At 46.9% G+C, this 14,471-nt stretch overlaps 1 protein-coding gene and 1 long non-coding RNA gene across 15 annotated transcripts in view; one reads left to right on the forward strand and one right to left on the reverse strand.

The window, feature by feature from the left end:
• LOC123841954 (uncharacterized) overlaps nt 1-11,186 on the forward strand; it is a 112,049-nt gene extending 100,863 nt beyond the window's left edge. For both annotated transcript variants that reach the window (XR_006790331.3, XR_010411715.1), the window contains 2 exons: nt 1,784-1,863; nt 10,832-11,186. This is a non-coding gene — a long non-coding RNA (uncharacterized LOC123841954). The remainder of the gene's footprint in view (nt 1-1,783; nt 1,864-10,831) is intronic.
• The window catches only part of CELF2 (CUGBP Elav-like family member 2), a 521,311-nt gene that overhangs the window by 5,046 nt on the left and 501,794 nt on the right, over nt 1-14,471 (reverse strand). For 7 of the 13 annotated variants that reach the window (XM_045874438.3, XM_045874440.3, XM_054507371.2 and 4 more), the window contains 3 exons: nt 8,176-8,373; nt 3,657-3,800; nt 282-453 (listed from right to left, as the gene is read on the reverse strand). In XM_045874438.3, the coding sequence (XP_045730394.1) occupies nt 326-453; nt 3,657-3,800; nt 8,176-8,373 (470 nt within the window). In that variant the 3' untranslated portion in view covers nt 282-325. The remainder of the gene's footprint in view (nt 1-281; nt 454-3,656; nt 3,801-8,175; nt 8,374-14,471) is intronic. The other 6 variants (XM_045874439.3, XM_045874441.3, XM_045874443.3 and 3 more) reach the window with 3 other exon arrangements.

A 14,471-nucleotide genomic window follows, 5' to 3' on the forward strand; every position in this document is an offset into this window, starting at 1 on the left:
TTTTCTTTAAAAAAAAAAAGCAAAAAACGAGAACAAAACGAAAAAGGTAAAAGGAGATTCAAATTGCAAAACAAAGGAGAATACAGTGGCACAACTGGAAGAGGAGTTTTACTTGATAGAAACAAGGTAGCCCAAGTTTTTAATTATGGCGAACTGGGTGGGGGGCGGGGGAGGGGACATGGAGGCCTTATTGTAAAAATAACCGTCTCTCTTGGTAAAAGTTGGCAATGTGGTCCTCCTCTGCCTTTCCTGTTGAGAACAGGCTGGCTTGTGGGACTTACCCTAAGAAAGCTAAAATAAGAGCAGGGAGCCTCTGGGGTTAGGCTCAGTAAGGTTTGCTGTCGTTTTTGGAGCGCTTCAGCTGGACCTTCAAGCGTTTCATGCCAATCTGAAAGCCATTCATAGCCTGGATAGCAGCTTGCGCGGACACAGGATTGTCGTAGCTAACAAAGCCTGGAAGACACAAGGGGAAGGACGGTGGCAATCAACACGGAGAGGCAGCGGAGTAGACAGCAGGGAGCAGGACGTCGTGGGGGCGGGGGCTGGAGAGTGTCACTGTACGTGGTGGGCAGCGTGGGCACATCCTGTGGGCTCGGCTGGGAGCAGCTCTGCTCAGTTCAGTGTGTGCCGGCTGTGGACGGACGGGGTGTGTTTTACGGCCACCCCTGGGAACATCCACTGAGAAACAGTGAAAAAAGCTGGTCGGACTGGGAATTGGGTATCATGACAACAACGCCCTCCTCTGTGAAAAGCGAAATCTCAGACTCTCAGACTCCTGGTCTGTTTACTGATTTCGGTCAAGTCTGTGTTTCAAGCCCCTTGAAATCCTTCGGACAGAACCCCTGGGGGTGCTCACAGAGGCAGAGGCATAGATACTCCGGGGCTCGCAGGGTCCCCAGAGGCTCACGTGTCCCAAGCAGGTGTGGTTTAAATGAAGGGCTGGTAACGGTACACTGCAAACACCCCGACTCTCATTCCAGTTCCCCGTCTGTGTCCACACAGCCCACACCTGTTCGACTGTCGGATGGGGTCAGTGAATTAACTCTAAGATAATTTGTACTTGATTTTTAACATTTTGGAGTTATTTCTGAGAGGGACCTATGGACCCAAGGGAAATGCCGGCCCTTTCTTATCATCTCAACTTCCATTTTCAAAGCTCCACTGCATTCAACAGACTGGAAATTGCTACCTTATACCCCCTAAGAATAAAGAGTCTGAACAGCTTAGGGCTTAAGAGCCATCCTCACAGACTTCCCAGTGTCTTTGTCTGTACAAAATGGCAGGGAGGGCGTGCTTTTGAGAAAGGGCCAGTGATGCTCTGCAAAGACCCAGAAACAGACTTCTGATCACATAGTTTGCTCTAACACTGGCGGTGGGGGTAGGAGGGTACATGCAAAACTTTCTTTAGGTAATGCTGATGTAAAGGTGTTGAGTTTGTACTGTGCCTACTTCTCGTGTTGAAAGGAAGCTATTATACTGGGTGAATTTCAGTTCTCAACATCAGCTGTTCAGAAGGTTCTATACTAAGCTTCAACTATCTGCTATTAAAGTCTAAAGCTAAAGAGAAAATTCCTTTACAAACTGGAGGAGGAAGAAAAGGACATAAATATACCTTCAGCAGAGTTCTCAGCCGATAAAAATGAGCATATGGTATAATGCAGAAAAGCTTTTCATTGGCAGGCTGTACTGCAAAATGGTGGTACAGATTTTTACTAAATCTAATTCCCAGTATAAGTGCTCTCGAATCCAAGAGTTTGGCTCTGATTTTCTCCTTTCCTTCTAGGTCGTTACCCAGAAGCAGCAAGATGATTAAAGAATGGAAATGGGTCAAGGGTGAAATGGATAATGAAACCCGGCCAAGAGGTTAGCATGAAAGAATGGGCTACCTAAGGCTAGCAAATCTGGGACCGCCCCCCCCCACCCCCCCCCCGCAAATTAGGCCGGCTAACTGAGAAATGTAGGTTTGGGATGCTGCAGCTTTTGATAAAAATTGAAAACAGTGCATAGTGCTAAATACACTTGTCTGCTGACATTCATCGGTATAGCCTGCATTATTACACCTTGGTTGATACAATCTCTTTTCAAGGCACTAACTGTTTTTCTCAAAATCAGACCCTGAAGCACAATCCCTTTCTGATCTGCAAATAAGCCCAGGACATTGCTTAGTGATGAGTATAAAAGTCTGTCTCATAACCTCGCGCAGGGAAGCTCCGAGTGGTAAGCTCCCACCGAAACACACACGCCCCCTATGTAACCACTCCCTTTCCATTTCACTTGTTGGTGCGCCATCACAAGGGGGTTTATGTACTTGTCATAGTAGCAGCGATAGTGGGGTGGGTTCAGGCTGACACCCTGGCCACTTGGGTAAAAACAGTGACTTTCAATGGTTGACATACTAATTCCCCTAACAACAGAGGCTTCAGACCTTCCTGGATGATGGCACAGAGATCAGAAAGACGTTACGATAATGGGGTTTTAGAAGCCAAAACATTCTCTCTACACCCGTTGCCCATTACCAGTTAGCCGGTACTAAGTCTGAATACCACTCCTACCACCTTTGATGCTTTTCTTCATACCATATAGTTCTCTTTGTATTTCCTCTGGTCTGGATCTACTCCACTTTGTTTTGTGCTGTTACTGCCTACTCCCTCCCTGAATTACTAGACTGGAGGAATGATGAGGGCAAATGTTCAATCTCAGACTGGGCCAGAACTTGCCAAGCAAGTAATCTATACTCTGAACATTCTAGACTCTCAGCCACTTTGGAGACCAAAGGGGTTCAAAAAGCAAAACAAGAAATAGATTTAATGAACGCTATGCTCCTGCTTCTAAAACATTAGGGCCAGTGGAGAGTGTGCCTCTCAGGGAGCACAGACTGCCCTAGGAGGCAGAGTCTGGGCTGCGTGAGGAAGGAGGGCACGACGGCCCAGGCCACTGAGGACCTGGGTTTTCCAGCGTTCTCTGAATGCTTGCATCTCCGGGCTCTGCATCCACTCGGGCAGGCCCTGCAGAGCCCATCATCCCAAATTCTGGCTCCCGAATCAGCATAATGCAGCACTTCCCGGGACCGGACAGGCATCAACTCCCCGTCCCAAGCTTGGGGGCCTGCAGGGTGGTGGGCAGCCTGGCCACACCCCTACTGTGAAGGTATGTGAGAATGTAGGAAGCCTTCCCATACCACATGCTACCCGGATCCACAAGTGCCAGAAGCCTCCCGCACCTAGAAGGCTACGGAATTCGTGGCAGAGTGTCTGCAATACTACTCTGTATCAGGATCGCCTAAACTACGCTATGGTCCATTAACTATCTCCCTCTGCTCAAGTTCGTGGTTCCATCGGTGGGGCTTGAGGAAACTAGTGAAAGATGACTAGCCGCGTGCAGTAAGACCCTGAGTAGCACAGTACACAACATCATCTAAGGCATGGGCATTTAGTTTCATTTCCCAGATCCTTCCTTTTTATGTAGCCCCTTCCTCTGCTTTTGACTAAATGACTTTGCCCGATCTGCTTACATGGATCCAGAACACCAGGAAACAGCACCACCCAGGGAAGGCCCTATCTGGACTTCTCAAATATTTGCCATTTACATTTTCCTTCCCATGACTCCTCACACTTGGGAATGTACTGTAATATTCTGGCTTGGTTTCTTTTGCATACCAAAGCACTTGCTCAGATTGGTCTGTTTGTCAATGAAGACTTTAGCAGAGATAACATTTCCAAAAGGCATGAACATCTGCAGAATGTCCTGGTCTCCAAACTCCTGTGGAAGGTGGTAAATAAAGAGGTTTGCACCCTCTGGACCTAAAGAGGAAAAAAAAATCAGAGTAAGGTATTCTTCGCTTCTTAGTTCCCAAGGCCTCTTCTTAGGACTGCTTTTTAACAACAGATAGCCTAAGCATTTGCCTTTCTCTCTCATACTAGAAGGGAATGAGATAGATGGATAAATGTCAAGTGCTGGTATGTCTTTCAGGACGGGAATCATCCTTCAGATGTTCCTGATTTCCAAAGACACTGGTCAGCAATAGCTGTCTTTTCACTGATCATCTTCTGTGGCTCGCATTTGCTTAGTGTACATATTTTCAGTCTCCTCTTCTTGGGGGGTGAGGGTGGTCCCCATGGGGTAGAGGTGGGGAGGAGAACGCAGGAGTGGGTTTTTCCTGGGTGGCTGTGTTCTGTTGTATGTATAGACGATCTCTTGGAGTTGAGAGTATCCTGTGTGTTCTAAGCAAATTGCAGCAATTTAGAATAATGGATATAGCAGTAGTGTTGCTTGGATTTCTCAATCATTTACCTAATTATCCATCCAGTTTTGATTTGCCAAATCTCTTAACACAGTCTAATAATCATTTTTATTAGAAATGACTGGCAGTGAGTCAAGGCAGGGAAAAATAGGTAGCTAGAGTTTCACAGCTGTGATAGGAATTATACCACTGGGGATTAGCCTTGGAAATGAACGCACAAGGTGCAGAAGCTAGGCAGTGACCAAGCTCAGAGATGTCACTTTCCAGAGAAACAGGAAGCAAGGGCAGAGTACGGAAGGTCCTCTCAGCTACACTGGTTAGAGAGGTAAGCTCTCCTCCTTGTCTTCCCCATCTCTCTAGCCACCTGCCCAAGAGCCATCCGAAGGTGAAAAGGAGGGAATCTGAATGACCTGATGGGAGGCAGTCATCTAACATAGAACAGGCAAGGAGGCTTTCCAGGTCCAAGGCCGCCTGGGGTAGTTACCAATCCCACCACCCCCCCCACTTGTCTGGAGAGGCCCCCCCCCCCCCGCCAAGGGCTGGATGTCTCTAAGATGTTCTAAGTTCGGGGCGTGGTGTCTGGGAGGGAAGGGTGCTCACAAAAACCGATGAAGTAACCTTGGCAGCTGACTCCTGGAACCTTCACTGGCATCCAGGGGAGGAACCAGAGCTGCCTGCCCCACTGGGATGCCGCAGGGGGTGTGGTGGTGGTTAGTATTTGGGTCTAAGAAAAGTAAAACTGGAGAAAGAATAACTTTGTAAAACTAAAAGAGAAGAAACATCTTTGTAAAGAAGAGTCAAACCAAGTTTCTCCCCACAGAAAAAGAGTGTTCTAACGTGTGGGACTTTTCCCAAGGATGTCTTCTGGAGGCAAGTTTCTAAAGCCACAGAGATGAAGCATTTCAGTTCAACATGACCACTTTAACTTTCTGTGTCGCTCACAATTCCCATGGACATATCCACATTCCAGTGCCAAGGAGGCAGTCTGTAATTCAAGGGACACAGTTGTAGGTCTTAGGTCCCCAAATGTTTCCTGGTTTACTTAGTATGACTAGGTGAAAAACCAAAACATGGGAAAGGGGTGTTTGGAGTGCCACCAGGCCGGGCACGGCTTCGGCAGTGTGTGCTGGGCAAATCTGGCACCACCCAGATTTCATGTGCCTTCTCAGTAAAAGGTCCACATGTACAAATGAGGATTTATGGGACCCACTGCAACTTAATGTACTCTGTCAGATTACTGGCTACGCCTGGACAGTCCTGGCATTCTAGAACACTGTACATTCCGACTGTATCTGTGCCACATGGGGGGACCAAGAAACTATGAAAAAGGTCAATCTAAGGAGGCTCTGTTCTTTATTCACCATTTTCTCAGGTAAAGTGCCACCAGCATCTCCTAGTGTAGACCCCACAGTTTTCATCACCCAGAAATAGTTTGATTTTGCAAACTGCCAAAATTGTGAACACTAAAATGAGAAAAAGGTGACTCGATGTGGAAAACCTCTCTTCCGTGCAACGAAGGCGGCTGTTGCCATAGATACCAAGGGCCGAAACACAAAAACACGTTTTTGAGGGTTCCACCTATGTATCCACCTCACTGTTGCTTTTAGTAAGAACCTGCTGACAAATCACGCATTCCTCGGATCTCTCCCAGTACATGTCATTTTAACTTACTGGAGTTCTCTGTTAGAGTGTTGGTCCCAGCTGGCTGGGTGCTCACATTTTGTATTTCTCAGCTAGGGCACTTGGTCTAGCACAGAGCATTGGGGTATCTGTGGCCAACGGCCAGCACCCACCAGCTGCTTCGTGGCCTTCCCGAGGCTCTACCTACTTGTGTGTGCGTGACCGCCTCCTGCAAATCAAGGAACACGGGAAGGTATTATTCAGGAGTGACAGGAAAGGTGGTCAACTTTCCTGGATTGAGGTCGATAGGGATGCCATAACCCTTCAGACGATTTAGCTGGGGAATATATCAGAGCCACTTTAAAACAACAACAGTAGCAAAGCCAGCCTGGCTCATTTTCCTATGGGAAAATATATACTAGGGTACATGACTAAATGCATCAACTTGACTTTCAACTCTCTGAACTAAAGGACAAAACCATAGAGCAGAAAATCTAAAAATCTGTTTAGTTGTGGAATTCATTTTTTTTTCCTTCCAAGTATAACCTGCTTTGAAAATTATGTTGTGGTTAAACTAATATTAGGATGGTTTACATTTCTTGAGAACACATCAACTGGGTGAAAAGAAGGTGATCAGAAGAGAGGTATGAGAAGGTGGGAGATGATTAAAAACGCTAAACAAACCAAAAAACACCACCACCACCACCAAAAAAATCAAAACTAAACCATGCAACTGGTACCCCAATACCTAAATGTCAATGACCCCAGGTTGGCAGCCATTATTCACATTAATCCCGGACGGTTAGCTACTGCACAGGCAATCGCAAAAAGGCAAGGCATGGAGATGTGGGGCAGTGAGCTGCGGTGAAGCAGCAGAGAACAGTTGTCTCAGGGCCCACACTCTATCCTTGCACCAGTACATGGCGAGTCCACTGGTGACGTGTTTCTCGGTGACATCCGTCATGTCGCTTGCTCTAAGGCTCTGCTGGGCAGTGGAGCAGTGGCCAGGATTCTTTAAGAATCCGGCCGGGAACTGGCTTTTATGTTTTCGCCTAAGAACATCATTATCTCACAGACCCCTCCTACCACAGTCATCATGGCAGTCCGACCCCAGACAAGGGACCTCAGTGCAGGCCCTTCTTTGGGAAGGCAGGGTATTTATGACGTAGGGTCTCCACATGCCTCAGGAAATACAGTTGCCTGAACGGTGGTGCAGGTTTTTAAAAATCTACACTAACAGTCACAGCTAAGAATAAAGAGAAAGTTGAAATAATGAAGAATTTAGATTTTCATATATCTCATTTTTAACGATCTCTTACTTATAAATGGAAACAAACCTTTGTTCTACAAGAGTATCTTTAAAGCTGTGTCCCTTTTAAAGTTCACAACTTTACAAAGTGAAAACATTCTATTCTTATAGAACACCATATTTAAAATACTCAGACAAGAACAGTTTGGAAATGTGGGGTGAGGATAAAGAAGGGAAAGAAATTTGTACAGACTTCCTCAGCAGTACTTCCCTATTCTAGCCTCTTATGCCATACTCCCAACAGGTGTGAAAGAGAATAAATATCATCATGGTGCAGAGTTTGCTTGAAAGCCATTTCTACTAAGGAGAAGAGACCAAAGGAAGAAAGGAAAAGACAAGCTCTCCCTCTTTGGACTGGTTCATTAACTGTTCTAGAATTAGCTTGAATTTATTCTTAGCATTCATTTCCTGAGACTCACTTTGCCTCATTGGCAGAGAAGCAAGACCATCAGTCACATACTTACTTCCTCAGAAGACCCCCGATTCAACACAGACCCAGCCGATCCTGATGGTGCGTTTCATCCTTACCCTGGAAACTTTCGCCTATGAAGAGTCCAGCTAACCAGCCACAGGGCGTGGGGACGCCCAGATACCTGGGACATGCCTGGGAAGACCATCGACTGACCCCTTCCGCTAGGGAGCAGTTAATGTGTAGGGGACGGCCCCTGCTGACTTGGGAGAGCGGGTTCCTGCCAGGTTTCTGAGGGCAGCAACTACTAGGTAACTGCGTAGAAGCACGCAGTGGGTGAGAAACAAGTCTGAGGAGGGAAATTAAAAGACTGATGAAAAATTACAGCATAAAAGAAGTACGAGCCTGAGGAGGACAGGAGAGAAGACTCAAACCAATGGCTTAGTCGTGTTAGGTTTTCTAAAGGAGAAAAACGAACCCCACCCCATGAAGGGCAGAAGTAAATAACGGCTTTCTCCTAGGACGCTGGCTCCGTCGAGTTTCTCGGAGGCCGGCCGTACGGGCGCCTCGGCCGTCCGGGCCCGGGCGAGCACCTACCTTCCTTCTGGCTGCCCGCGGCGCTCTGCTGTTGCAGCAAGCTCTGGCTGTACAGAGTGGGCAGTGCCGCGGCCGCGTACTGCTGAATCCCTGAGTAGGCCTGCGTGAGGGCGTCCATGGTGCCCGCCGTGCCATTCGTCAAGCCCGTGGCGCCAAGTCCTCCATTCAGAGCCGCCATACCTGAGAGCATTTGAGCAACTTTACAAAAAACCCAACAATAGAGAAGAGAAATAGCACTTTTCATTAGTGCTTTCCAAAGGAAGTTAGAGAATCATTTGACACAAGTAACAGCAAGTGCATGCAGCTAGCACAGCGATGAACCCAACATGGAAGTGAACACAGAACTATGAGGCAGCACGTTGTCACAACGGGGAACACACAACAGAACCCACGAAACCCGCTGAGCAATGATGCCGTCACTCCCTAAGGCCAGTGAGCAGACTTCACGGAGGCACGAAGTGAGACAGGACGTTGCAATTCCATGCACGGTGCTACTGGCAAGTACTGGTATCGTTTTGAAATGAGAGCCTTTTCCTCCGTAGAGCCCAGAAGCATGTAAGAAAACGTGAGTGACGGGCTTTAACAGCTGTGCACTTAAATCCATTTCCTGGGCGCTCTGAGGAGCATGGGATGGCTCAAGGGTTTGCGGAGAAAGGGATAAAACTTGTCTCCATCAGCGGGCTGATGAGATGGTCCCGGAGGCCAGCTCTGTCCCCAGGGAACCTGTGTGCAGCCCCCTGAAACAGCTCAGGGATGTCGTCAGGGACAGGCCCTTAGGAAGACTCGTCTAGCTGATTAAGAATGAAAGCCCAGCAAAAATGGGGACCCTTAATCTAACTGTAGAGAACTGAGGCTGCTTCCTCAGTGGGAAAGGCTCCAAACAGAATGGGGCCAACTTAAGCAGCAGACACACACGCAGATATGAATCCGGGTCACGGGAGCGTGCACCCCTGAAAGCGCTCCATGTCGTGTTTTCCCATTAACTGAAGTGATACCCGTGTCTGTAAGCTGGATCTTGGCTATTCACGGATGGGAACTGGATGCTGGCCAGCGCTTGAGTTTTTTTTTGTATCTTGGCTGCTCTTTTGCTCTGTTATGGTTGCTGACTGTGCCACATTTTCCCCGAGTACTGAGTCAAAACAAGCAACACTTTATAGAGTGCTAACTTTCGTATGAACTCAGGAAATGGAAGAGGTGACATCATAATAGCCTTTAGTTGCCTTTATGATTAAAACATTTAAAAAAGATTTGTTTTCTGGGAAGAACTTACTGAAAACATTAATGAAACTCTTGAATGGATTAGGACTATTGATTAGGGCTATTGAAATAGCAAAGATGACTAACTGAAAAACAAATTGGCAAGAAGTCTAATGAGGACAGAGGACCAGATAAAGATGCTTAAGAAATGATACAGAGGAATCCAATACCAGAATCACATCAACACCCACCAGTGTTCTTGCGTGCCATCCACAGAAGATGGAGCAGGTGGGGAGTGTTCTACGTACTCTCAGCATGCCTCGGTTACTCTGACAACTTCATCTCATCTCTTAGGTGAAAAGGACTACACACAAGATATGAATTAGACCATGGCTTAACAGCAGAGGAAATGCATAGTGCCTCAAGTCTGGTATTCTTCCAGGGGGGCTTGAGGGGACAGAAGTGGGCACAGGGTGAAGTCACCAAGTACAGTCTCCTCAGTACAGACACCGCACGGGGGGTGGGGGTGAGGAGCCTCTGAAAGACAGAAGAATGGAATAAGCCTCCTGAAAAAGGAAATCCTTGCGGGTGGATCTAGCAAATACAAACGAAGCTAAGAAGGTGCCGGCCAGCAGAGGTCCTGTGGACTCTGCTTTAAGTTTCTTACTGAGAAGCATTCTATGCTCTAATTTTTTTTGGTCAAATAAATGCTGTTAAAGAGCTTGGAACTAGTGTGTCCTCCGAATTAAACAGTCCCTCAGACAGCAGCTGATCCCATTTACCCGACTCAGGCCTCTCTCCTCCTCCGTCCCTGGTATTCGTAGGGCTGCTGAAGGCTGGGGAGTAACTTCACTTTTCTCCTTTCGGTCTTATTTTATCCTCACCTCCCAATATTTGTGTGAATGCAAAGAAACAGCAATGGTTCTTTTCTAGAAGGTGAGAGGAGGGTGTAAAATAACTCCGGAGGAGCTGGGCACAGTTCAGTGCTGTTTGTTTCATTTCCGTCAGGCTGCGACTAGGTGCTAGGGACACAGACGATCACGCCGTGGGGCTCAGCCCTCTAGAAAGCCGGATCCCTGGGTGGGAAGGAATTCTAGCAGGGGAGTGAGGGGTGACTTGCCACTCTACTTCTACCCCGAGGCAGGAGAGTCTAGGTGTGCATCGTGGCGAACGGGGCTGCTCGGAGCTCTGCTGCTGTCACCGGAACGGTAGAGCCCTGCATCTCTGGTGCCTTGTCAGCTAAGGGCCTGGCGGTTTGCAGCCAGTGGGCCTCCCTGTGCGTCGTAGCTTCCCCAGAGGCCGGACACACGGTGGGTGTTTCACTGCAGGGCTCACTGTGGCCCTGGACTCCCTTCCTCTCTGGTACATGTCTCCCTTTTTTTTTTAATCATCCAGGTCAGGTGAATTTTCTTCTCTTTCCACCTTTCTGCCATTTTTTTTTTTTCCTCTTGAAACACAGAAGCAGAATGAACTTCAGTGCTCCTGAAAGACGGGATGGGTTTTAGGACTAGAGTCATCGTGAGGCCTGCAGCCCTACCAAGTGACATTCCAGCACATCGTCACTCCGTTCCTGCCTACACTTCACGGTCCTTGGCCGTGTTTTTGGACTACATCTCAGGGCAAATCTGCTTTCTGAAGGGCTCTGCTTACTTCAAGTGATGCCACACGTGCGGGAGGTAGTTGTAGCTGGCTTGACCTGCCTGAAGCGAGGCTGGAAATGGTATTGGAGGCACCAATGGGTGCCGATGCGGAAGAGGGGACTGGTAAGGGCTCTCCAGCCCGGGCCTTTCCTCCTCCATGGTATAACCATCCTTTTGAGCAAAAAATAAGGGTACAAATTCTGGCAGGTGCATTGAGAATATTAAAAACCAAACTATCCTGGAGGTTCTGGGGGATGTGTTTGCCAAAGCCAAGGTAGAATAAGGTAATTGATTACCTGGCAGAATTTGAAAGACCATCAAAGGAAGATTTATATTAAATAATTATTATATCAAAGATAACACTTGTCAATTCAGCTGCTGGTATCTGATTACATGCACAAACTTTGGACAGTGTTTACAGAGGTTTGAAGAAAGTTAAGTTGAATAAATGTCTCACCTTAAAAGAATGGGAATTTTCTTTAAAAAAGCCAAATGGATCAATCATTTCATCCCATTAAATCTAAATTCCCATGCATGCTGTTTGGACAAGGAACAAAATGACAGATGTGCCAATCTCAACAAGGGAGGATCTTTGCACACGGTCTGTGGACAGTCAGTACATATCCTGACTACTGAATCATAAGGAAAATACATTTGTAGTACTCTACTGTATTAACTGAAAAAAAATATGCATATCAGTGAGCCCGCACAGTTCAAACCTATGTTGTTCAAGGGTCAACTGTATTTCCATAAACACTATTCACCAGGCACTTGTGCTTGGTTATATTCTGACAAATCCTAATTTTAAGCACTATATGGTAAGCCATTTGGAAGAATGGTGTGATCTGAACAAGGAAAAAAAAAGTATGTCACTTGACCTACGTTAAAACACCTACACAAAGTCAGATACGGACTCTTGGGTGGATATATCTGCAAAAATATTTTGTTTTAGTTCAGATGTACAAAACACATCTTATGTACAAAACATGTCTTGAGAACACTCAAATAATCCAAAACTGAAAGCTCTGTTAGTCAATCACCACCCACATTCCTTACCTCTGATCTTGGCAACTTTTGCTTTTAGCTTTAGGCTTCTACTCTACTTTTTTTAAGCCCCTCCATTCATGAATGTATAAGGGAAGAAAAGGGCTATCAAATTTGAGTTCAATTCAGCTACTTGTCTTCTAACCAAAACTTTATTTTGGGAGGAGAGGGGCCCTGTGGCAGTGAAGAGGGTAACATTTTTACAAAGATGAGTTAATTGGGAATTAAGGGGATTCCATCTACCTACATTCTTCCTGGCTCCTTTGTCCATGGGAAAGAGACGGCTCTCTTTGGACAACCGGAGAATTCTTTCAGTAGCAAGTCATTGTTCCTGGGATGGAGTAAGGTAGGAAACAGCAGTGATATGGAAGCTGTGGCCACCTTTTTTAAAAGCTGCCTCTATTCCAGTAACGTCTTTTGAGTACCTTCTTTGAGAGTTATTCAGTAGGATGGGCAGCACGATCACATTCAGGCAGGGTGGTCTGAAAGAGGACACTCTATGTATTTCCGTTTCCTCTTAGTATTTGAGAAAAGGAACAAATACCAGCTCCAAGCCAGTGTTGGGATTGTTAAATAGCTCTGTGCTAGTAACATTTACCAAATCAGAAGGAATGTAGTTTTGTTTGTGATTTTTGTAAATGAGCAATTAAACATTTTCCTGGTTCACACCGTCTGGTAGGGGCTGTTTGAAACGAGACACCTTCTCAATTCCCCGTCAACTATCCATATTTGTTGTGCCCCAATTGCAAAAAATTTAGAGAACAAAACATTTTAAGCCCGTTGTCCTTGCCAGAAGCAAAATTTGTGACACAGAGCCCACACAAGGACTAGTCCTAGTTTCTTGGCCTTTCAACAGAGCCCCTCTCTAGTCCCTCATGGCACTGATGGGAAAACACCAGCAAAGCACGAGAGACTGGGATGGAGAGAGACAGGACCACACAGACGGGAGGACAGCACACAAGCAGTCATGAGCACGTGCTGAGGAGGACAGCCATTCCCACTGGCCTGTTACTTTGCAGACCAAGGACAGGACAGGCAGGCGATCAAATCAAAGTCCTTGTTTTAGGGGAACTAGGTCCTGGGGCAAGAGAAGCAGCATGAAGGGATGTGTGCAAACACACTTGTCTGCAACCGAGGGGAAGGAAGTGGGTTGGAGCGTCTGCAGAACAAGGTCAGAAACAGGAGTCAAGGCAATGACGGCTCCTCCTGGGCCGTTGGGAAGTGGGGAGCTGGAGGCAGTTTTACTGGAATAAAACATTCCGTTGTCACATGGTTACCACTTCGTGTACTGTTTGCTAATCAAGTCTATCCTATCTGGAAGGAATAATCTTTTTCTTTTCTTTTTGGCCTACAGTAAAACTCAGTCCCAGTTTTCATTTTTCTCAGCCATTTTTCTCTAAATAAAAGTGTTTAATAAAACTTGAAAATTTGATAAGTTCTAGATTCCTTTTTATCAAACTACAAGGCATTCTTTTTGAGATTTTAAAGTACAGAACGATTGGGATTTTTTTGCTTTAAAAAAATTGTATCATCTGATCATCCCTTAAAGACTGTTCACTTCTTGGATCATGGCTGAAACCAACTTGCCAAGGACCCCTTTCTGAAAGCTGAAAGTGGGCAGGCGTTGGGTTGCCCAGGCTGCATGGTAGGTCACTGGGCCCCCAAATCAGAATCTCTTCGGGCTCTCCTGGGTTGGGCTACTCTCGACTCAGGACTGAATTGAGGGAAAAGCAAATGAGGTGTCCCCCTCTGTGGGCGGAGGATCACTTTCCCCCAGTGTAGAGGCCAATGCCAAGCACAAGGCTAAAATAGGACTTGTTCTCTGTCTGGGGACTATCTCCAACCCCCCCAACCCCCCCTCCAGCCAAAGATCCAAAATGGCAGAAATCGGCAAGCTGTGTAGGACAGAACCTGGAGTTCCTCAGTGAGTCCCTAGGTTTCAGGCTGAAAGGATTCTGTAAGCCGGCTGCCCGACTCTGCCTTAGCCTGCCAAGGTAACATGCGCCTCTTCAGAGATGAAGATGCTTGGGGGGGGCGGGGGAGTCCTGTCTGTGGGTGCTTACAGATCCCGTACCGCGGCCGGTGGGGCTCTGCACTCCGCTCTATTTCCTTTTTTCCAAGGCCTCGTTTTTCCTTCTCTATATATGTCATGACTCTTTAGAGCAAGAGGACACCCGGAAGATCATCTAATCCAGAACTTTCCATTTTCAAATGGGACTCTGAAGCCTGAGGTGGGCGGGCCAGCATTTGCTCAGGACTTTTGCAGGTTGGGAACTGGACCCATGCGTCCTGACTTCTAGTCCCATTTTTCTATTAAAACACACTGCCTCTCAGAAGAAGAGACCCCAGCCAAACCCAAACCACCCCCGTGTGAAACCTGTAGCTATCCGTGCGCCACAGGAACCTAGGGATGGA

This window comes from Mirounga angustirostris, unplaced genomic scaffold (assembly GCF_029215605.1).
Source record: "Mirounga angustirostris isolate CCGP_5_RB_7025 unplaced genomic scaffold, mMirAng1.0.hap1 SCAF_5, whole genome shotgun sequence".
In the NCBI taxonomy this organism is placed as follows: Eukaryota; Metazoa; Chordata; class Mammalia; order Carnivora; family Phocidae; genus Mirounga; species Mirounga angustirostris.